Raw genomic sequence first — 23648 nt, 5'->3', positions numbered from 1 at the left:
CCTATTTATATATACAATCTACTTGATAAAACCTTCCTTTGCCTCCATTCTCCAAGGTCTGTGTCCTGCTCCATCCTTCTGGCTGCCTCCAGTTTATCAGCCTTGCTTAGGGTTTGCTGGGAGATCCACCTGCTTCATTCTGCCCTATAACTCAGACTCAGGCCATTTACAGTGTGTGGGTAAGCCTGGCTGCCCTGTGCTGTATGAGATCCATCAGCTGTGCTTACACACAGCATCACCGTGCCCCAAAGCAGCTATTTCAAGGGTATGAAGTGATTCCTGGTCCTGGAAGCTGACATATCCCATATAAAACAGCCAGACACCCCGCTCAGTGCACCTGTATGGTCTGTATAACCTGTTGCTTGTGGGTCACTTAACACAGACCACCTCAAATCCATCAGGTCCCTCTCTCCCTTCCACAGGACATGGAGGCAATAGACCCTCATTTATCAGGCATTGCTCGGTGGTTCCTGAGGCTCAGCTGGAGCACCAGCCAAAATCCAGAGTGATTTAACAATATCACACCGTGGTTTGTAGCATCTTCTTCCTCTTTGGCAACCCTTCATGGCCTTGTTTGCTCGCACCTTCTCAAGCCAAAACAGGGAAGCTGTGTCCTGTGGTGTGGCTGAGAGGGATCAGAGAAACCATCTCCCTTTGATTCCTTATGGAGCTGTTAGCTGCCATTCTGGGCTGGAAGGAGAAGTTGCTTTTAGCCTGGAAGTTAAGAGCTCTTAGAGTTTGTAGGGCTCATTCCTCAATACAAACCCATTGCTCTCCACCCTCCATCTTTTATTGTGAGCTTCCTCTTGATTTCTGAGTCCTGCTGAACCCAACTGGGAGGCAGCACGACCTCCTGGTGTGGTTTACCCATATACAGAGGTGAGGAGCGTCTGTGGGAGCCCTGTCTGGGTGTGAGCAGCAACAGGAGGAAGGGCTGAGCTGATGTCAGTGCTGGGATTCCCTTGCATGCTGTTGTCAATGGGGCTCATACGGATTTATGGCTTTCTATAGAGCCCGCTTTCATTATGTATTGGGAGCACAAGCTGTCTTTGTGTACTGCAGACTGAGTCACGGCTGCCTCCCAGTAAATTTCAGTGATGATTATTGAGTGTGGGCAGATGCAGCCTACTCGTTATGCCAGCTCTTAGATAGATATATATATATATATATATTAATGAAGTTATAAAATTCTCCTATTGCTTTGACGTCCTTTTCCTTAAGACATGGATTTCTTCGGAGCTGAGTTAAGACCAAGAGCCACTTGGTTGGGGGTGTATCTGGGTGACTGGGCTGCTGGTTAGGAAATGGAATCCTGGGTCTTAAAGGGGGTACTTTGCTTTTAAAGGGGGTCCTGGGCCTTAAAGGGGGTCCTGGTCCTGCCCTGGCTGCTCCCCCATGGCCAAACCAAGACGAGGAGCTGCTCCTCCTGCTGTGGTTTCATATTAGAAGAGGAAGGAGAGAGTGAGGGTAAGGAGGGATGAAGGTGGGGTGGGTGCAGGGGGGTGTTTGCTCAGACCTTCAGCTCACCCCACAGCTGAGGGGTCTGCCCTCCTCCCTCCCCCCATCAGGTTTAAAGCAGGGCTGGGGTTTTGGCCTTGCTCACACATTAAGGTCTTGGGGGCCTCAATGCCTTTACATTGCCCCCCCCCCCCCCTTTCTTTCAATTGGGGTATTTTAGAGGGTGACACCAAACCACTCTGAGGATTCTATTCCAGCCCGTTGACTTAATAAGCTCTGAGTGAGCTGCACGTGAGAGCGCATCGCTTCTCCTTATGGAGAACCTGCTGTTTTCTCACTGCTGGCAGTTCCTTGCTTTAGAAACGCTCGGGAAGCCGATGTGACGGGGAGGCAGGGGGAGCTGGGTGTCATTTTAATGTTATTTTTTGAAGCTCCTCGGTGAGGAGGGGAGCTGCCATCTGGCCAAGTGGGTTTTGCTGCACGATTCAATGAGGGACGGAGCTGATTTGAACCTGGTGGGAAACAGGGAACGTGGTGGGGTCTGGAAGGGGAAGAATTGAACTCCAGGATGGTGATGGTGACATCTCTCATCATTATCAGCTTCACAAGCATGTGTGCTAAGGCTGGTGAATGTCTTACACTGGCACTCAGGTTTTTAGTGTGAGTTTATTAGTGCAGAGCGGTGGGATATGGAGATGAGTGGCAGTTTGCTCTTTGTGCTTTTGGCCTGACAGGGTGGCAGGTCACAGTTTGCAATGCAGAAGCATCAACAAGTGGAAGTTCCTGCACACAGGGCAGCACAGCTCAGGAGAGAACAGCAACATCCACCTCTGCCCTGCAGGAAAAACACTGGAGAGATGGGAGCTGAGGTTTGTAGCTGTGCAGAGCTGGCTGCCACCCAGTGCCCTGGCCATGCTCCCACCCTTCTCTTCTGCAAGCAAGAGGATTCTCCCTTGCATGCACACACTGCAGGGCTCTCCTCCAGCAGGGGCAGCCCTGGCTGCTGCCACTGTAACACCCTGAGTGGGGGATTCCTAATTGGAAGGGCCAGCAACCCAACGCGTGCTCCGTCGGTGCCACCTCTTTGCTTCCCTCCCTCCTTGTTCCTCTGGCAGCTACAGCACATATTCTATTTTTAACCAGTGCTGCTCTCTGTATTGCGGCATTTTCTCTTCCTGAATTATTTATCAGTGTTTGGAGCTGAATGGGGAGCTCGTTACGTTCCTGTGCTGCTCATCGCTGCCCACGTGTCTGTCCTGAGCCATTGACAGATCTGGTGCACGTCAGACTCAAAGGGGCCATAGGGGCCCAGCTGCAGCCAGCACACAGCTGTGGGTTGGGTGCTATGGGGGGGATAGGGAAGGGTTGGCTGCCATTGGGTGTGCGTCCTCAGATCTGAATGGAAAATCCCTTCCCATTCAATCTGATGGTGCTCTGGTTTATTCTTCCTGTGGGCAGCTCAGGCTCCTGCATCTCACATCCCACTTCTTGGGGGCATGGAGCTAATTCTTCCTGTCTGATAGCAGAGCCTGCCCTGAATCCCTGCTCTGAGCTGCCACCCCCATCAGCTCAGCACTGAGGTGACTCTGATGGTGGATTCTCCGCTCTGTTTCTCCCCTTTGCTCCCTTATTGTGGCCTCCTTGGACCTGATAACAGAGCTGTGCTGGCTCTAGGACTCCTGTGTCTCTCCCAGCCCTGCTGAGGAATCTCCTGTTCTCATGAGCAGAAGGAGCAGAGCATTCGGTCCATCCCAGCTGCACGGATCCTGCTGCTCCACAGCTGCTGCTCTGCTCCTGGGTGTCTTTGGAGCTGCTTTCTTGCAGCTTCCCTTCATCCCTGTGCATTGTGGCAGATGGCAGAAGGGTGCTGCTGACTGACAGGGCTTCATTGGGGCTCACACGCTCCATCTCCCACCCAGGCTCTGCTGTGTCTCCCCATCTCAGATGCATCCAAGGAGGAAGCTGCAGCTTAGCAAATCATCTCCCACTTTGTTTCTTGGAGACAGAGCATTGCTGCCTTGCAATGAGGCAGCTCTATGGCTGCAGGAGGAAGCCCAGGAGGTGCATCTGTGCTGTGTGTGCTTGCAGGGTTCCACGCTCTGAGGTCTGTCCTGTTTGTGTCTCTGTGCTGGAGATCAGCTCTGTAGGCTCAATGGGGGGAAAGCGGTTCAGAACTTCTCCAGGCTCATTTGCATTTCTTGCTTCCTGTCTGTATCACATCGCTGAGAAACGAGCAAAAAACCAAAGCTCCAGCTATTAAAATAACGTGACCCCTTGGGAGCATTGATGGCACCGCGTGAGCAGTGAGGGACGCAGCCCATAACCCACCTCCGTGCATGTGGGGTGCATCCTCCTTCCTGCCATTGCTCAGGAAGGTGCTGTGTCTTTAAAGCCTTGCCGGGCTGTGCGGAGGCAGTTCCACTGAAGTGTTTGAATGAGAGCAGGGGTGGGTGTGCATGTGGAGATTGGCAGAGCTCGGTGCCATCCCTCCCCACAGCTGGGCTCTGCTCTGCTCGGAGCTGCTGGGCTCAGCTTTGCCATCATCCAAGGGGGGGAAAGAAGCAGGTTGGGGGGCTTCCAAAGAGCAGAATGAATCCTGGCAGCGTTCCTCGGTCCTGCTGAGCCGGCTGTGGCAATGGAGGGGCTGTGGGGATTAGGGGACAGGTGACTGCGGGGAGCACGGAGCCACAGGGGTGAGTTCCTTTATAGATCTAAGCCACCTGAGATTTGGGGCTTGAACAGGAGTGACCCAGGGCTTCTCTTTTCATCCACTGTGCAACGTACAGCGTAGGTACAGCAGGCAAGTGGTTCAGAGATGGGGACCCGACGTCATTCACCTCCGGTAAGTGCCTGTTCCTGCTGTTTGCTGGGGGTTCATTTGAACACCGTGCTGTAATAGAACGGATGCACAGCTCTGATCCCGCTGGGGATGCGGTGCCAGCACTGAGCTTCCCTTTTGTGATGCTGAGAGTGCACCTGCAGGAGCGAGGGAATCCCTGAGTGCTGCTGTGTCAGCGTGGAGTTCCCTTCGTGGGCTCTCCCATTCTGAGCTGGGCTTTGTGCAGCTCATTCTGGGCTCTTCCTTTTGCAAAGGCGAAGTGTTCCATGCTGCTGGGCTGGGCTGTGCATTCAGGGCTGTGCTGCTTGGAAGCTGGTTAGTTTATATCATAGAACGTGGCCGTAGGAAGATGTTGGGTCTGCTTGACGACAGTTGGATGTTCTGTAGGGCTGCTCGTGCTGTATCTGTACCCGTGTATTTATATGAACCCCATCCCGTGTTGAAGAGCTTGCTGCAAACTGGGTTTGCTTGCAGCATTCCTTCTATGTTACCTTCAGTGCTAGGAGCTATTCCTAGGGCTGGGTCTATCAGCACTGCAGGATCTTTATGTCCCTTTCACCTCCTGATGATGCTCTTTTAGATCAGAAAGCATCACTTGTGGCTGTAGGACCTGCAGGGAGCAGCCCCCTATTGCTGCAGGTAAGCAGGAACCCCTCACCTGCTCACCTTGCTCTGATACCTTGCAGTGATACCTTGCAGTGATACCTTGCTGTAATACCTTGCAGTGATACCTTGCAGTGATACCTTGCAGTGATACCTTGCCAGTGATACCTTGCTGTAATACCTTGCCAGTGATACCTTGCAGTGATACCTTGCAGTGATACCTTGCAGTGATACCTTGCTGTAATACCTTGCAGTGTTTATCTTGCTGTGATACCTTGCTGTGATACCCAGCATTTGCAGCTGGCTTCATGCTGAGCTGGGCTGAGCAATCCACGCTCTCAACCAGCTTTAAGTGCTGCTGCTGCTTCTTGGCACGGACAGAGAGCATCAAGGAGCATTGCAGCACAGGGGGAGTTAACAGGAGTCCCACTGCCATGCTGCCCTATTGCATCTTGACACTGCAGAAAGTAGGTGGATGATTCCATGGGAGCTTTTCAGGAAACCCCTGTGGTGGACAACCCTCTTGTGCTGTTGCTGGGAAACTGCTTTGACGTCATGGGAGCAGTTCCCTGCTCCTGGGTGAGTGCAGGAATAGCTGTGACAGCAGAGGGGAGCTCGAGCTGGCCCATATTTCACTTTCTCACCTCAACACTGTAAAATACTAAAGGAAGAAAATCCATCCAGAGCTGGAAAAGTTCATTTTGGTGCCTTCTTTGGTCCATCTGGGTGCTGGGAGCTCTGCAGGGCACCTCAAAGCTTTGAGCCTCCTTTCTATATGGCCGTCCATCACATCCTGCCCCGTATCCCAGTTCTTTATTCCCTCTTTCCACCTCAAGTCCAAACTTTGCATCATATCTTTAGTCTGATGTGGGTGGTGGGGATTAAGATGTAAGGGGGGACTCAGTGCTGGGTCTGTGTGCTCTGCAGTCCAGTTCACCTATACACCCATACACCCATACACCCATACACCCATACACCCATACACCCATACACCCATACACCCATACACCTATACACCTATATACCTATAGGGATTATGGCTTTGTTTGCTCTATGGGGACTGTCAGAGTCAGGAACTCATCCCTCCCCTTCAGCTGATGGGGACATTCAGCTCCTGCATGGGCTGAGCCACTGCTGGGGACCCTTAATTGGGTCTTATGCTGCCCAGAGCAGATTGGGGGGGGGGCATCATATGGAGCCTATAAGAGACCTATCTTAGGACCTATATTGGGACCTATATTAGGACCTATCTCAGTACCTATCTTAGGGCCTATCTCAGTTGCTACCTTAGGGCCTATCTCAGTACCTATCTCAGTACCTATCTTAGGACCTATCTCAGTACCTATCTTAGGACCTATATTAGGACCTATCTCAGTACCTATCTCAGTAGCTACCTTAGGGCCTATATTAGGGCCTATCTTAGGACCTATCTCAGTTCCTATATTAGGACCTGTCTTGGTACCTATCTCAGTAGCTACCTTAGGGCTTATCTTAGGGCCAATCTCAGGACCTATCTCAGGACCTATATTAGGACCTATATTAGGATCTATATTAGGACCTACCTCAGTACCTATATTAGGACCTATCTCAGTACCTATCTCAGTACCTACCTTAGGGCCTATCTTAGGACCTATCTCAGTAGCTACCTTAGGGCCTATCTTAGGACCTATCTTAGGACCTATATTAGGCCCTATAAGTGACTCAGGACTGCATGGCTGCTGTTGGTCCTACAACCACTCCTCCTTTTGCAGCCCCTCGTGTACCTCCAACACCTCCAAAGCTGCACCAGCCGCCGTGCCCTGGGGAAAGCAGAGTGTACAGGGCTCCCTGCAGCCCTGCAGGGTGGGGGGATCACGCTGCAGCCCAGCTGTGGGGCTGGGATGGTCGGTGTCCATTGCATCCCACCACCCCCATCCATCCATGGGGCGGCCATTGGTACCCAGCTCTCCCTGTTGCTCCTGGTGACAGAGCCCGTTGCCATGGAGCTCTGGCTCTGATTGGTTGAGCCGTGAGCCAATCAGCACACGGCTGGGAGAGCATCACTCCTCGTGCTGGAGGTTCCTGCTTAGTGCTGCTGGCAGCAATGCTGTGCAATGGGGGGCAAGGGGGGATATTTGGGCCCTAGAACAAGGCCATGGCTTTCCCTTTACCAAGCTGGGTTGTTGGCTCCCATCACCTCTTGAACCTTCAGACCTCTTGGATGGGCCAGCTTTCCTTACCCAGCTCTGGCTGCCGTCATCAGTTGTGATGTGATGGGGACTGTCCTGCCCACGAGTGACTCACTGCCTTGGGATGTTTATTTCTGAGTCTTCCATGGGCTGTAACTGTGTTTAACATGGGATTGGACCCGCTGTGGCTTTAAGCAGGGCTGCATTTGGTGCTGTACAACAAGCCTGAAGATGGAAAGGGCTTTGTTGGGTTCCTCCTTGTCAGTGTTCCTTTAATACAGCACTGCTGGCTGGGGTCTGTCTGCTCTGCCCCATCGAATGAGCCTCGGGAAGCAAAAGCAGAAGGAAAATAAAGTAACCTAGAGAAGGGATTGAGGGGGATGTGAGTGGAGAGGTGACTCTGAAGCAGGTTGTGAGGTCTGAATGTTCAGGCTTAACTCCCCAGGTTGCTCTGTTCCCTTTACCCTTCACCCAGCCCTCGAGCAGAGCTTGGTGTTCATTGCCACCCTCCAGCCCCACATCACCCAGCTCAGCTCTCCCACCTCCAGCAGCTCAGCCGGGTGCTGCTCTGACCCAGATTCAGCGGCTTCCCTGATGCTGCATCTACGTCATCTCCCCATCTCCTCCCTGGCAGAGCTCAGTTCGGTGCCACCCACCCCGAGTCCTCTGAACTTCCCCTCTCTGCAAGCTGCTGTCTGTCGCTGCAGCTCATGTCTGCCACCCCCTCATGCGACCCACGCCTGTCCTGGGGGAGCGGCGCTGATTCATTCATACAGAAAGGAAAGCTTTGCATTGCAGGCGTCGCTGTGGAGGAGCCCTGGCAGTGCACAGCAGCTCTCCTTGGAGCTTTGCATGCAAGGAAATGGAGCTGGGGGCAGAAGGTTCATCAGGACAGACAGTGGCACTGGGTCCTCATCAGATCTGCTCTTTTCTCCTGTGATGCTGAGGTTGCATTGCAGTGTGATGAGGAAGGTTTGCTTCTTCCTTCCTAAGTGGAAGGGCACGATGCTGCAGCAGCCTGTGGGGTGTTGGGGTGCGACCTCCCTGCTTTGCCCCCTGCAGCCAGAAATCAGCCCAGGAGCTGCAGTAAAAGCAGAACAAGTTTTATGTCCGACATCCCCACACGTTACAAGGGGAGGAGGTTGAATTAGTTAATGAAGTGGAGCAGCTCCCGTGCAGAGCTGCCAAGGGTTAATAAATCTTGGTGAGATCTGACGCTTTCAGCCACAGCTGTTAATAAAACGAGTTGATGAATGTCAGCTGTATCTTCTAACACTGAGATCTTCTATTGGAGCTCCTCTGAGATGTGGGCTTCCCCCTTTCCCTTTGGAATGCCATTACTGGGCTGTGCCCCAATAGTGGATGCACAAATGTGGTCCTTAGGACCAGGATTCCCTCTGCAGCCCTCCCTAAGCTGGTTTGATCCTCATTGGAGTTCCAAGAGAGCTGCTTTGGCCGAGCCCATAGGGCTGATTTTGGTTCTAGGCTTGGAGCTGGCTCCGTTTTATGAATGGATGTGTGACATCCCTTCCTCCTGTTGGTGCTGGGAGCAGAGCAAGGCACCCTGCCCTGCTCAGGCTCTGTTCAGTCACTTCAGGGCCCTGGGCAGGCTGTGTGTTTGCTAACCAGAAGCATGCAATTAGACACAACTTCATTAGGAAGCATTATGTTGTCATCTGCAATGGCTTGGCTTGGCTGTAGTGTCGAGCCATGAACAGCCAAGGGAAGACAGTGATGTTACTCTGCTTCCCAGGAGAAACCAGAGCAATATCTGGATACGAAGCTGATTCCTCACTGAGGATAGCTCTGACTGCCTGCAAGAAGGGCAGGGCTGCGATTTGGGAAGAGAATGCAGGTTTTTGGTTGTTATCTGTGCACAGAGTTACAGGGCACCTCAGTTCAGCTGTGCCCACGACTTCAGGGTCCTGGTGAGAAGCTCAGAGCTCCTGCAAGAACCTGGGGCTGCATCCAAGGGGATGAATGGGAGGGCGCAGGGTGCAGGGGTTGGGATTGTTGTGCTCAAAAGGAGTTGAAAGAAATGACAACCTATGTGTAAAAGCTCCTCTGTCCCTTCTCCTGGCAGGTGCCCGTCGCTGCATCGTAGGGCTCTGAAGATGTCAAACAGCAACACAGCACAGGAGTCCCTGGAAATAATGAAGGAGTCAGAAAAGAAGGTGGTTGAGGAATCCGTGAGCAAAACCAAATACGTATCCAGGTCACCCAGCAAGGAGGAGGCTGAGAAGGATGGAGGGGAGGAGGTCAGCGTGCGTCAGGAAGCTCAGGTGAGCATGGAATGGGTGGGCAGCCCATTGGGGTACATGGAGCTCCTCTCATTCTGCCTGAGAAACACACTGTCAGCCAGAGATCTGCTCCTGAATCTGCCTCTGACACCACACAGCACTGATACTGTGCACCCTCCCATCAAACTCATTGCCTTCTCTTTCCTTTTCCTCCAGAGACGGACGTCAGGCCACGGACATGCCAGAAAAAGAGCCAAGGTATGAGATATTCCAGCATCCATTTCTTCTTCAGGCTGTTCCTATGGTTGATCCTGCCTGGGATCTCATGGGACCGGTTTCTATTTCCCATTTGTCACCCAAGTGAGTCAACTTGCCAGCAGTCCTGAAAGCACAGGTTTTATTTTAAACTAAGCACTACTACGTTACCTAAAATAACCAAAGCCATCGGGTCAGGCAGGGTAGGTGTAAGCAGGATGACAGCCTGGTAATTAAGAACGATAACGATCATCACCTCATATATTAGATAAAACCATTTGGTTCACCGTGTCCTTTGGGAGCAGTTTTAACTCTTAGGTGAGGATGAGAGGGCTGGGGTTGCTGTGGCTGAAGAGCATGAATTAAAACAGTGAGCTTCCAATATTGGTTGGTTCAAAATTGAATCGAGGGCTGCAGGAAGGAACTGCTTCACTCCAGGACTCCAAACGTGTGCATGTTTCATGTGAGATGCTGGTTTGGTAGTTCTCCTTTTCAGCAGTTTTAATTAATGCTGATTGCATGAATGGCTCGGTAGTGCAACAGCATGAACTCGAGCGCGTGCTTTCTGGCTGAGGTGTCTTAACTATGCTCTTTCTTTTACTTTTCCAGTCTAATTCAAAGCTTAAGCTGGTCAGGAGCTTGGCTGTGTGTGAAGAATCGTCCAGCCCCTTTGTAGATGGGCTGCTGGAGTCCCAGGTAGGCCCAGAACCAGACAAGCTGTGCAGAATGGGAGCCCAGAAAATCCCCTTCTTTCTAGAGTTGGTCTCTTAGACTGGGCTCGTTCCTCTGAGAACCAAAGAGTTCCCACCTGAGGCTGTTGTTGAAGGAGCTGCTCATCCCTGTTATCACTGCTTGTAGGTGCACAGTCACAGCCCTTCCTTCTCTCACCAGGAATTGTCAGTATAAACTCACTGGGCACCTGCACGTGCTTGAGCCGTGGTGCTGTGTCAGGGACCTCCTGTATAAAAGGAAATTGAAGGATCAGCTTCACAAAGGCTTGTGCTTTTTTAGCTGGTTTTAACTTGAGCTTTATCCAAGTGTCACCTTTGACAAACCTTCTGGTCTTAAGTTTCTTCCCACAGAGCAGGGTGAGCTTGCAGGCCTTGCTGGGCAGCTGCAGCTCAGGAGAAGAGCAGATAAGAAGCATCAGGAAGCTCCGTGCAGCACAAAAGCTGCTCATCACACTTCATAACCTCATAGGCTTTTTGCTCCCCTCGTGCCCTTTCTCTTTCCAGATTAGGTGGCAGAATCTTGTTGTAGTGGTGCAGGAGCTCCTTCACCTTGGTCATTCCTCTGTCCATAGTGTAATAGAGTGTTATCAGCCTTCAACAGGGAAGCATGTAACTCAGATCCTGAACAAGGCAGGTGTCCAGCAGTGCCAAATGCTGCTGAGTCCCATCAGATCTCAATGGGAGGAGAGCAGAGCCTGAACCCTGTGCCTTTCTATGCTGCCAACATCTCCACCCACAGCAGCGTTGAGTCCGTGTGACTCAGAGCAACGTGGTTTGTTTTATTCCAGGACATCATTCAGTTGCATGTTAGCTGCCCCTCTGACAAGGAAGAGGAAAAGTCCACGAAAGATGGGGCTGAGAAAGAAGAAAAAGAAAAGAATAAAGACAAGGCACCGAGGAAGATGCTGTCTCGAGGTCAGGTGCTCTTATGAACAGAGCAGCTCTTACCTACCCTGGTTTGAGGATATGGGGGGGTCAGTGGTAGCACTGGGAGCAGAGGGGTTATCTCTGTGTAGGAATGCATCACCTTTATAGCATCCTTTGTTGGGCAGAGGATATGGGAGGGCTCTATGGGGGCATCGTTCTCATGCACACATTGAGTCACTGCTGAGAGATACCTCCTCCAACCCATTGTATGGCAGCCTTTTGTTCATTTGTTCTACTGCTGTTGTCGTTTCAGACTCCAGCCAGGAATACACAGACTCCACTGGGATAGATTTGCATGAGTTTTTAGTAAATACACTGAAAAAAAACCCGAGGTAGGTCACTGGTTGGTAAAAAGAAATCCTTCTGATGGAGTGAAGGGAGGGAGCACCTGGTGAGTGATGCTGCTTTGGTTGACCCTGTGGTGTTTGCATGTGTGTGTATCCATGTATCATGGGAGAGAAGTGACAGCTCTGTGTTGTAGCTCCATGTTGCAATCAGAACGTGCTCGTGTGCTGTGGAGAGATATAGAGGGGAAGAATGCTTTGTTTGAATGCAAGCAGGAGGTAACCTTGGTCACCTTAAAACCCATCATGTAAATGCTCGTCAAATATTCACCTCCAAAGGAGCTGCTGCTGTGTCAGTAATAAACATAATCAAACCAAGTGCTGGCATAGGAGCAGCAAAGCTGGAGTCATTGCAGACCAAAAGCCAAGCACTATTAGTAAAACAACTTTAAATTGGGAAATAAAGTGGAGTTTTTTAGTTCATTGCTATAAGGGATGTGTGGATTTGGGTTGGTGGAGCTGCTTGTGCCTTGTGCTGCTGCAGGGAGGTGGGTTCCAAGCAGGGGGGTTTGTGCTTTGCTCTCTTTAAAGGTGATTTCCCCCCCACCCCCTTTTTTTTTGGCAGGGATAGAATGATGCTGCTAAAGTTAGAACAGGAGATTCTGGAGTTTATTAGTGATAACAAGTAAGTGCTCATTCAGAAATTGCTCTTAATATCTGATCTAAGTGTTCCCTGTCACAACTTGAGGCTGTTACGCTGAGTCCTCTCACTTGGCGTGATCTGATCTGGGATCTCTCCCTTTCCCTCTCAGTTTTGGTGTCTGATTATCATGTTTTGAAGCCTCCTAAACGCTGATCCTTTCTTCCTTCATTTCAGCAATCAGTTTAAGAAGTTCCCTCAGATGACCTCATACCACAGGATGCTGCTGCACCGGGTGGCTGCCTACTTTGGCATGGACCATAACGTTGACCAAACTGGGAAAGCAGTCATTATCAACAAGACCAGTAACACACGAATGTAAGTGGGATGGAGAGAGGACACCCCTTCCCTTTTCCTCTTCCCTTTTCCTCTTCCCTTTTCCTCTTCCCTTTTCCCCTTCCCTTTTCCCCTTCCCTTTTCCCCTTCCCTTTTCCCCTTCCCTTTTCCCCTTCCCTTTTCCCCTTCCCTTTTCCCCTTTTTCCCCTTCCCTTTTCCCTTTCCCTTTTCCCCTTCCCTTTTCCCCTTCCCTTTTCCCCTTCCCTTTTCCCCTTCCCTTTTCCCCTTCCCTTTTCCTCTTCCCTTTTCCCCTTCCCTTTTCCCCTCCCCTTCCTCCCAGACCACAAGCCCTGAGGGATGAATTACCCCCTAACAAGAGCTGGTTTCTCCCGCAGTCCCGAGCAGAGGTTCTCTGAGCACATCAAAGATGAGAAGAATGCAGAGTTTCCCCAGCGGTTTATCCTAAAACGAGATGATACCAGCATGGACCGAGATGATAATCAGGTAAGGGATGGCAAACTGGGGCACCAGGATCCCTCTCCTCAGCCAGGACCTCGCGCTCTTTGCTTTCGTAGCACCCATCTTAACATCACCATGCCATTATCCCTTGCTTTAATTCATCCTTTGGAACTCGAGTGGTCAGGTTGAGGCTGTTGCAATCAGGATCAGGTTCTGTTTTCTCTATGGTGGTACTGAGAAGGTGAGGAACGCAGTGTGTGACTGAGCAGGAGGAGTTTGCCTTGGGCATCTGTCTGCAGACAGTGGCTTTTAGCTTTTGACCCCCTGAGACCAGTCTGTCCTTCAGAATACGTGGTGATATTCCTGACCTGTCCTCTCTAAATCAGGCAGGAAAGCTTTGCAGATCCCCGAGTTGTTCATCCCTGGAGCACGGGTGCCTAGAAGTTCAGTTTAAAGGCATCATGCCCCAGCTCCACAGTCCACATACTGCTGTGTAGGCCTATCAGCAGCTCACTACACCCTCTGCTCCCATTGGCAACCACTGACCCGCTGAGCTGTGTTTGTCCCTTCAGATCAGACTCCCCTTGCAGGATGGGAGGAGGAGCAAATCTATAGAAGAGCGAGAGGAGGAATACCAGCGGGCCAGGGAGCGGATATTTGCACGAGAGGTAAGCTTAGATCACTGACATGCCAGGTATCTTCCTGGAACTATGGGGCAGGAGGTGTCCTTGAATATCCTCAAAGGTCAGATCTCACTGTTGCCTTTTCTACAAATTTCCTAGTGTTCCTGGTATGTACCAGTGAATTCCAGCTCCTAACAAAGATGCCTGTGACATGGAGATAGAGGAGCCACACGTTCACTCCCTTAAATTCACATGGCAGTAGAAGTGTGGGGACTGACAGAGGAGGCAGGTTTGCTCCTTGCTGTCCAGCAGTACTATAAGCTTACGCAGCGGCATGTCTGGAATGAGTCAATTAATGAAGCTGACAGGAACCGTGCCCTTCTCTCCCAGTTTCTCTCCATTCCTGCAGCTTTGGCAGTGCTAGCCCTCAATCACAGAATGGCTTAGGTTGGAGGGGACCTTAAAGATCACCTCATTCCAACCCCCCTGCCATGGGCAGGGTTGCCAGCCACTAGATCAGGCTGCCCAGGATCCCTCAGGTGCCAGGCAGGGCTCTGTGCCCTTATGGGATGGATCTGGGTTGATTTTCTTTCTCCCAAAGCGTCCAGCTTGGTTGTTGTTTGCTTGAAATCTCTGCTCCCTGTGTGGAACTCCTCGAAGCCAGAGCTCTGCTCCGTGCTCACGTCTGGCTCAGCGAGGCTGCTGTGCTCTGCTGTGTTGAGTGCTGTCTGCCAGCTGGAGGCAGCTCCCTGTGCTGTGCCAAGGGGCATACGTTGGAATTGGGGACGATCCAGTCTGCTGTGGGTCAGATTCAAAGTCCAGCTCCTTGCCTGCTGCTTTTGAGTAGCTGGGGAATGATACTTTCCTCTGGCCCGGTGGGAGTACATCCATGCAGCCTGTACTGAGTGCTCTCAAAGCAGCAGGCTTCAAATGGCTCTCGAGGTGTTGGTGGTCACAGAGCTGTCCTGCACACAGACCCAGGGCCATCCAGCCGTGCTAGCAAGCAGCTCTGCCTGTAGTCCTGGATGAGGGCAGGTACCATCCCATGCCAGCACAGTGTTGAGTGGCCACGTCACCCTTGTCACCCTTCCTCTCTGCTCATGGTCAGTGCTCTGCTGCTGGCCTGCAGAGGCAGGGCTGGCCATCATGGGGGAACCAGGCTGATTTTGAGCCCTCTGCCTTTCCTGATGGCTCTGATGACTGCCCGAATTTACCAAGTAAAGACCCTTCTGTGTTTGGTCTCAGTTGTTCCACTACCAAATCAACCTTGATGCTGCCTCAGGGCATTGAGATAGAGAGCTTAGGACTCAGATTTGAAAACCCAGGGGGGATCTCAACATCACAGGTGCTGGCAAAGGCTCCCAGGGGGTTGGATGGAGGGGACAAGGAGCACAAGAGGCTGAGCAGGAGCTCCCGAGTGACCATACAACTCATGCACAACACCAGCCGAATCCCATACTGTTAGTGCTTTGCTCCTTTTTTGCTTTGAATTAGCCTGGGGTTTGTTGCTTTCAAAGTGATTAAAGTCTCCCTTTTCTTTCCTTCCCATCCCCGTGTCTTTTCCATGTTTCCAGACTGGCCAGAATGGATATCTCACCGACAGCAGGTCAGTACATCCAGCACACACTATCTGTATCCCTGCCTTTCTCTGCAGAGCACTGCGTGGCTCCCAATGATGCTTTTCTCTGCTATTAACTGCTCCAAAGAAGGTTTTTCTTCTAGTTCTCAAAAACAGAGGCAGATTTTTAGGTATCTCTGGGTGATTTCTTTTGTACCTTGTCCTGCTGAGTAAATTTGCCCCGGTTGTTATTGAAGTTGGATTTTACACAGCATCGATTTCTGAGTCCTTTTCCTTTTTTTTTTTGGCCAACTCAATTGAAATAGGATGATGGAATGGCAGCAAGGAGAGGGAAAGCCAAAGGATTTAGGCTCTTTGTGTCCCAGAAGGGTGGGAGAAGCCCCGCTCTTCCAACAGCAGGGTCAGCATCCAGCTGGGTTGGAGTTGTCCCTGCTTTAAGTACATGGAGGATCAGCTTTTCAGCTGTGGCTCCGTCTGTAGTTGGAGCAGCACTGAGAGGGAGGTTGTGTGGGCATCAGGGCTCCTAAATCTTGCTCTAGGCAGACTTGGCTGGAGATGAATGAGGGCAGTCGCTGGGAGCACAGTGATATCACAGCACACAGCTGTGCACAAGGTGATCTTGCAAGATCTTGGTCACCTTGAGGCCTCTTTGAAGCTCAGTGTTGTGGCACACAAAAGGCTTTAGCAATGGATTGTGCTCTGAACCTGCTGGCATCTTTTCCAAGCTGGAGAAAAGGGCCAAGAACCAGCATAGAGATAACAATGTCTGGGTCTTCCCAGTGCACAGCCGAGGGAGCAGTGACCCAGACTGTTTGTTCATCACCCCTGATCACTGTGCTCAGTGCCAACGTGCTGCCCCACAGAGCCAGCTGCTGGCCGGCATCACCAGCCCGGTGTGACAGTCGGGTGCAGCACATGCAGCTCCTGCTTCTCCTTTCCCCTGGAGGTTTGTCTGACTCCCCCCTCTCTATAACACAGGGGCAACAGGGACGGTTTGAACCGAGCCTCAGGCAGCCGCCAGAGCAGCACAGAGAGTGAGATCAAGTCATTGGAGCCTCGGCCGTGGAGCAGCACAGACTCAGACGGCTCCATCCGCAGCCTACGGCCGCCTGTCACCAAAGCCAGCAGCTTCAGTGGGATCTCAGTTCTGACACGGGGCGACAGCATCGGGAGCAGCAAAGGCAGCACCGCCAGCAGAGCATCCCGAGCAGGTACTGTGTTGTTTCCCTGCCCACCTCCAGCCACGGAGCGGCAGCATCTGTGGTCATTGAGATGGGGGACGGCATCATTTCAGACTGCTCAGCACTGAGATGGGGATGTGCTGTTTGATTTACCATCTGCTTTTTCCTGCTTCTCTCTGTTCCAGGCCTGGTTCTCGGTGCCCCCGAAGCGTGCAGCCAACCCCCTTCATCGCAGCCCAGCCGTGGCCTCCTTCCCTGTGCATCCCAGCAGCCTCAACCACCACCTCCCCAGCAGCCCCCCCCGCAGCCCCAAGGCCTTCCCCCCACAGCCCAGCAGCAGCCAGCCATGAGTAACCACATGATGTCTCAGGTGAGTGCCCAGCACTCAGGGCTCAGCAGTGGCACACAGTGGGAGGTGTGAGCAGAGCCAGCACATACCCAGGCTGCTGGGACTCCTACCTGCCCAGTGAGGGTGCAGAGAGAGCTGGGGGGGGGTCAATGCCATGCACAGGGGGGGCAGTGGAATGGGAGAGACAGAGGTTGTCTGCGGTGAATGGATGGTTTGGGCCATAGCCACCCTTTGTAAATCTGCCACCATTCGTGCAAGGCAAGGCCTGCTTTGTGAACACAAAGCGACTGGCCAGGCTGTGCCTTCCCCAGGAGACGAATGCTCTCCCATTCTGCTCTCCATGCTTTCCAACCCCCTGCAATGCCCACTCGTGTGTCTTTGCGATGGGCTCAGTTGACTAACCTTGTTGTTCCTTCTTTCTCTCCTTCCTCCTGTCCTTCCTTCCTTCCTCCTCACCTTTCCCCACCCAAATCCGTGTCCTCTGCTCTCCCTTCTGCTGGTCTCAGCCGGTCCCAGCGCTGCAGCCCGTTCAGTATTCTCCAAGCTCCTGCCCCCAAGTCCTCTTGCCAGTCTCTCCACCCCAGCAGTACAACATGGTATAAACCCCATTTACTCTTGCGCGCTGCCTCCGTTGTACTCTCGTGCGCTGTGTTTGTGTTGTATGAGCTTTTGCTGATCGGGGCTGTCACAAACATTACCCCCAATGGCTTTAGGATTCAGTGCTGCCATGGGATGCTCGAGGCTGTGGCACCCTGTGGCTGATCTTAAAGGCTAAGGAAGGGCCCACAGCTGCCCTGCAGTTCATGCTCAGCCCTCAGTGCCCTGTGCATGGTGTGGAGTGCCCTGCAGGACACAGATCCAGGCTGGGGCCGCCCCAGCCTGTGTAGGGCTGTGCATGTCACCCGTGTCTGCTGAGCTTTCAGGCTCCCCGTCCTGCAGAACGCTCTTGATGTGTAACACAGAGTCGAAGGGAGGACTGTTGAGCAGAGCCGCGTTCTGCTTGCTGCTGTCCTACACGCTGTCCTCCTCCATTCCTCTCCCTTGTCCCCACTGCAGGCTGACGAACTCAGCAACCCCTTTGGGCAGATCAGCCTCAGCCGACAGGGCTCGACGGAAGCACCGGATCCTTCCTCAGCGATGTTCCAGTCATCCCTCATCTCCCAGCACCCTCAGCAGGCAGGATTCATCATGGCGACCCCTGGGCAGCCCATTCCCACCTCCAACTACTCAGCCTCAGGGCACACGGTCCCCACGCAGCAGGTGCTGCAGCCCCAGGGCTACATTCAACCTCCCCAGCAAGTAAGGAACTGGAGGGGGTGAGGGTCTCAACCCAGATCTGCAGGGCAGGGGGCTGCTGGGGAGGACACTTTGCTGCTGGGGAGCAGGCTGTCCTTTTACTGCTCATTTGTGATGGAGCAGTGGGCAGAAGTCAGAGCACTGGGTGCTCTTAGGTGAGATTTCTGCCCCCACATCACAGGGCAGTTCTCTAGAGAACCCTCTGGCCATTCCTGGCCCATAGTGGAAGTGAGACAGTGACCAGATGGAGTGCTGACACCTCTAAGTTCCAGTTGGGTCCTGCAGGGCATTGTGACCCCTGGGATGGGGGTGGGACCCATAAGTGGGGGGTTGGACATCTCCCCTGGGCTATGGTGAGGTTTGTGCTGGGGAAGGCTTGGGGGTGAGGCTGGGAGGAGCAGGGGGGGGCTGTGCTTCCCTGGGGGTCTCTGCCCAGAGCCAAAGCCCTGCTTGCTTTGCTTGGTTTCCTTCCACAGCAGCCAGGCCAGGTGAGAGAGAAAATCAGCCCTGGGGGAACATGGAGGGTCCAGAATCTTGGTCCCACTTCTTGAGCTCTTACCGCCGTGTTTTCTTGCTTTTATTAGATTCAGGTTTCTTACTACCCTCCCGGGCAGTACCCAAACTCCAGCCAGCAATACCGATCTCTCAGTCACCCAGTGGCCTACAGCTCCCAGCGCACGCAGCAGCTCCCCCAGCAAGCCCAGCAGCCTGGTAAGGGGTGGGGGGCAGCAGGGGGTGGGGGACCATCCCCTTTTCCTTTCTCTCTATTGGCTTCTAAGCATCTCTCAGGACCTCAGATAGATCCGTCGTGGCTTGTTGGGATGCCGTTCCATTTCAGCTTTGTTCTGACAGGTTTACAGCCAATGATGTCCAACCAGCAGCAAACGTACCAAGGTGTGATGGGAGTGCAGCAGGCACAATCCCCCGGGCTCCTCAACAGCCAGAGGAATAACATGGGGGGCCAAATGCAGAGCGTGATGGGGGTGCAGCAGACGCAGCCCCCGAGCCTCCTCGGCAGCCAGAGGAGCAATATGGGGAGCCAGATGCAAGGCCTGATGGTGCAGTACACTCCACTGCCTTCGTACCAGGTGGGCATCAGCTGCTTTGCAGTGAGGGGTGGGCCTCAGCCCTGAACCCCCCAGCTGAGTTATGGGGCCAGCAATGGGGTTGGGTTCACCTTGAGGTCGTGCATGCTTGCCGGCCGCTGCTGTCTGTTACCTCTCATCCCATAGGGCTGCTCCTTTCCTCCCTGCACAGGTTCCAGTGGCCAATGAGTCCCAGAGCGTGGTCCAGCAGCCCTTCCAGCAGCCAGTGCTCGTGCCAGCCAGCCAGTCTGTCCAGGGGGGGCTTCAGACTGGGGGTGTACCCATCTACTACAGCGTCATCCCAACTGCCCAGCAGAATGGCACCAGGTAGGAGCTCCTCTGTATGAAGGGTGCTGCACCCGAGTCCTGCAGCCAATTATGGGGGGGGGGATGCAGTGGTGATGCTGGTCAGCTCTGCAGCTTCCCATCCCAGCTTTCCATCCCTGGGCACTGCAGCCCTGCAGAACCTCCTGGGAGTTGCCATCCCTTTTGTGCACTGCAGGGGCTGCGGCTGCTGCTTCTCTCCCACCCCCAGCAGCAGCTCAGCAAAGTCCTTTCTCCTTCACAGCCCTTCGGTTGGGTTCCTGCAGCCACCCGGCTCTGAGCAGTACCAGATGCCACAATCTCCCTCGCCCTGCAGCCCGTCGCAGATGCAGCAGCAGTATTCAGGTAGGAGGTGCCACGCTTCAGGGTCAGTCCTTTGGATCAGCTTTGGGGTGGGAAGGAGGATCAGGGGCTGCCAGTCCACAGCCCGATCCCTCAGCATCACACAGCCCGCCGTGAGCCATCAGGATGTGACCAAGTGACTTTACTCACCGTCCTATTAGCATGGAGGGAAGGGAAGGAGCAGCTCTGTGTGCTGCAGACTCCCTCTTGTGGCAGCAGGGCTGTGTTATCACCGTGTCTGCTGCCATCCTCTCTCCTTAGGGGTGTCCCCATCAGGTCCCGGTGTGGTTGTGATGCAGCTGAATGTACCCAATGGCCCCCAACCCCCCCAGAACGCCCCTGTGGTGCAATGGAGCCACTGTAAGTACTACAGCCTGGAGCAGCGGGGGCAGAAGCCAGGAGACCTGTACAGCCCAGACAGCAGCGCTCAGGTATCGGGGGGACTGGGAGGAAGGCAGCTGGTTTGGGGAGAGAAAGACCCCCCCCCCAATGTCTGGGTGGGCTGTGAAGCATCTGGGTGGGCTGTGAGGGGGGGTGGGCTCAGGTGGGGGGTGGTTATGAGGTGTCTGACCCTCTGCATCCCCCCAGGCCAGCACCCAGCTGAACAGCCCCATCACATCCCCCACCCAGTCCCCAACGCCGTCTCCCGTCACCAACCTGAACAGCGTCTGCACGGGGCTGAGCCCCCTCCCCGTCCTCACACAGTTCCCCCGGCCCATGGGCCCAGCACAAGGTAAAGGGGAAGGCCTGAAATCACTGCAGGGCTGCTGCTGCTCCATGGTTCCTCCTCAAACCTCTCCCCGTGCTGTTGCAGGTGACGGGCGTTACTCGCTGCTGGGCCAACCGCTGCAGTACAACCTGTCCATCTGCCCCCCACCTCTGCTCCACAACCAGCCCAACTACAGCACACACCAGGTAGAGCCAGCCCAGGTCCCCGTAGGAGCCCCCAGAGCCCACCCCACATCTCTGCTGCAGTTCCCAGCAGCACCTTGTCCCTGGCTTTGCCTTGGGCTGTGCCGGCTCCTGGAGCTGAGCTTTGTCCTGGGCTCCTCTAAGTTCCCCCTTAGAGATGCTGGGGCTGTGAGCTCCATCTGGGTGCACCCGTTTCCATTGTCACATTGGTCGCCCCCAGCTGCAGGACTTGCTGTGTGCACCACAAGGACACGGCTCCTCCTCATGGCTGTTGGTTTTTGTGTTTCATGAAGGGACAAAGTGGGATGAAACACGGGAACCGAAGCAAGAGACAGGCCCTGAAGTCAGCGTCCACCGACCTGGGGACGAGCGATGTAGGCAAGTGACCCTCCGCAGGCATCTCCCCATCCCCATCCCATCCTATTCCATCCTATTCCATCCCCATCCTATCCTGTCCTCATCCCATCCCATCCTATCCTATCCTATCCTATCCTATCCTATCCTATCCTATCCTATCCTATCCTATCCTATCCTATCCTATCCTATCCTATCCTATCCCAATCCTATCCTATCCTATCCTATCCCCATCCCATCCCATCCCATCCCCATCCCATCCCATCCCCATCCCCATCCCCATCCCCATCCCATCCCATTCCCATCCCATCTCCATCCCATCCATCCCCATCCCCATTCCCATATCCCATCGATCCCATCCATCCCATCTCATCCCATCCCCATCCATCCCATCCCACCATCATCCATTCCCATCCCATCCATCCCATCCTCTCCATCCCATCCCCATTCCCCCCCATCCCATCCCATTGCCATCCACCTGCTACACCCAGCACTGATGGCCTCCAGATTGCCACTCCACCCTTCCCAGCATTCACATAGATCCATGATTTGTCCTTGTCACCGACACGGCCCTTTTAAGATCAGCTTCTTTTGGGGCTTGCCCCCCCCCAGCCTCACCCCTCCCCTCCAAATGCAGCTGGCGCGTTCATTACATGCTGTGTTAATATTAGCAAAGAAATCCAGCCTGCCAGCCCTGCACTAAGCCCGGCTGCCAGGGCTGGAGCCAGGAGGCCAGCAGAGGGTTGGTACCACCAGGCAGCTCTTATCCCTTCTCATGGGGGGGTGGGTGTGGTGGGGGAACCCCAGGGCCAAGGACCCCGTAACTAAGAGATGTGGGCACTGGGGGGGGCTTGGGGGCTCTGGGTGTTGTGTGTGGGAATGGGGGTGAGAATAGAAGAAGGGGGAGAGGATGGGATGGTGGTGGGGGTCAGAAGGGATGGGATGGGGAAAGGGAATGTTTCGGAATAAGAGGTGGGGGTGGGGATGGGGAAGGGGGAGGAGGATGGGGAAATGGGATAGGGTGGAGGTGTAGAGGGGTGGCTGGCATGGCAGGATGGGGAATCGTGGGATGGGATGGGATGGGATGGGAATAGGTGGGATGAGATGGATGGGATGGGAATGCATGGGATGGGATGGGATGGGATATGATGGGATATGATGGGATGGGATATGATGGGATGGGATATGATGGGATATGATGGGATGGGATTGGGATGGGATGGGGTGGGATGGTTTGGGTCCCTTCAGGGCTGTTTGAGGGACAATGCCCCATCTCAGCCCATTGATCCCTGTATCCCGCAGTGCTGGGCCGGGTGTTGGAGGTGACGGACCTCCCCGAGGGCATCACCCGGACGGAGGCAGACAAGCTGTTCACTCAGCTGGCCATGGCCGGAGCCAAGATCCAATGGCTCAAAGAGACTCAGGGGCGACGTGGGGACGGAGGCGGCTCCGGGGACAGCAGCGGGACTGCAGAGAACGGCCGGCACTCGGACCTCGCTGCCTTATACACCATCGTGGCCGTGTTCCCCAGCCCGTCTGCGGCACAGAGCGCTTCCCTCCGCCTCAACAACTCCCTGAGCCGCTTCAAACTGCGCGTGGCCAAAAAGAACTACGACCTGAGGGTGCTGGAGAGAGCCAGCTCCCAATAGGGGCTCCAATAGGGGATCCCATAGGGGCTCCAATAGGGGTTCCCATAGGGGCTCCAATAGGGGTTCCCTATAGGGGCTCTAATAGGAGTTCTCAATAGGGGATCCCAATAGGGGCTCCAAAAGGGGATCCCATAGGGGCTCCAATAAGGGATCCCAATAAGGGGCTCCAATAGGGGCTCCAATAGGGAATCCCATAGGGGCTCCATTAAGGGATCCCAATAGGGGCTCCAATAGGGAATCCCATAGGGGCTCCAATAAGGGATCCCAATAGGGGCTCCAATAGGGAATCTCACAGGGGCTTCAATAAGGGATCCCAATAGGGGCTCCAAAATGGGATCCCATAGGGGCTCCCATAGGGGCTCCAATAGGGGTTCTCAATAGGGGATCCCAATAGGGGCTCCAAAAGGGGATCCCATAGGGGTTCCCATAGGGGCTCCAATAGGAGATCCCAACAGGGGCTCTAATAGGGGCTCCCATAGGGGATTCCCAATAGGGGCTCCAATAGGGGTTCCCATAGGGGCTCCCATAGGGGATCCCATAGGGGTTCCCATAGAGGTTCCCATAGGGGCTCCAATAGGGGATCCCAATAGGGGCTCCAACAGGGGCTCCCCATAGGGGCTCCATGTGGGCTCAGAGCACACTGGACTGCGGGCTCCCCTCTGCCTCCTCTCCGCCCTCCTCCTCCTGGCTCTATTTATATGGACATCATGAAGAGGCAAATTGAGTTCAGTTCATTTTCAGAGTGATGCCCCCCCCAACAACTCAACGTGAGAGCAGCATAAAAACGATGGACAAGTTTTATTTTCATATTCAAAACCGACCCCTCCCCAAGGAAACAAAAAAGGACCCCCCCCCCTCCCTCCGCCTCCCCTCTCCCCCCCCAAAATAAAAAGGAAATTAATAATAATTAATAATAAATAATCCGATTAAATAAAAATTGGCAGTGAACAATCCCAAATCAACACCTGTATGCCAGTTAACACAGTGCTTAAACAAAACAGTATACACTGGGGG

The 23648-nt window shown here is 53.7% G+C and overlaps 1 protein-coding gene across 7 annotated transcripts; it reads left to right on the top strand.

The window, feature by feature from the left end:
* Nucleotides 1-3619: 3619 nt before the first annotated feature.
* Nucleotides 3620-23385, top strand: R3HDM2 (R3H domain containing 2). Of its 7 annotated transcripts, XM_015886995.2 has the most exons (26): nucleotides 3623-4151; nucleotides 4245-4300; nucleotides 9152-9350; nucleotides 9525-9566; nucleotides 10173-10259; nucleotides 11083-11209; nucleotides 11475-11553; nucleotides 12131-12190; nucleotides 12383-12523; nucleotides 12877-12985; nucleotides 13513-13608; nucleotides 15138-15169; nucleotides 16121-16353; nucleotides 16509-16693; nucleotides 17179-17268; nucleotides 17729-17971; nucleotides 18553-18679; nucleotides 18821-19056; nucleotides 19226-19380; nucleotides 19622-19722; nucleotides 19981-20150; nucleotides 20308-20452; nucleotides 20534-20634; nucleotides 20925-21009; nucleotides 22288-22672; nucleotides 22871-23385. In XM_015886995.2, exons 3-25 carry the CDS (start codon nucleotides 9183-9185, stop codon nucleotides 22632-22634), a joined length of 3159 nt encoding a protein of 1052 aa, XP_015742481.1. In that variant the 5' UTR covers nucleotides 3623-4151; nucleotides 4245-4300; nucleotides 9152-9182; the 3' UTR covers nucleotides 22635-22672; nucleotides 22871-23385. The 7 variants fall into 7 exon arrangements, with proteins under 7 accessions (XP_015742482.1, XP_015742485.1, XP_032296996.1 ...); XM_015886996.2 differs by having other exon boundaries at nucleotides 3620-4151; nucleotides 13531-13608; nucleotides 22288-23385; XM_015886993.2 differs by having other exon boundaries at nucleotides 22288-23385.
* Nucleotides 23386-23648: the final 263 nt, after the last annotated feature.

The sequence above is a fragment of the Coturnix japonica genome, linkage group LGE22C19W28_E50C23, assembly GCF_001577835.2.
Source record: "Coturnix japonica isolate 7356 linkage group LGE22C19W28_E50C23, Coturnix japonica 2.1, whole genome shotgun sequence".
Classification (NCBI taxonomy): domain Eukaryota; kingdom Metazoa; phylum Chordata; class Aves; order Galliformes; family Phasianidae; genus Coturnix; species Coturnix japonica.
The sequence above is the reverse complement of the archived record's forward strand: the minus strand, read 5'-3'. Positions and strand labels throughout refer to the sequence as shown.

Excerpts from the sequence above, each read along its gene's own strand:
- R3HDM2 (XM_015886995.2), top strand. The coding sequence starts at position 9,183 with ATGTCAAACAGCAACACAGCACAGGAGTCCCTGGAAATAATGAAGGAG. Across the intron at positions 19,381-19,621 it reads GCCCAGCAGAATGGCACCAG|CCCTTCGGTTGGGTTCCTGC; the intron begins GTAGGAGCTCCT and ends TCTCCTTCACAG. Across the intron at positions 20,635-20,924 it reads CCAACTACAGCACACACCAG|GGACAAAGTGGGATGAAACA; the intron begins GTAGAGCCAGCC and ends TGTTTCATGAAG.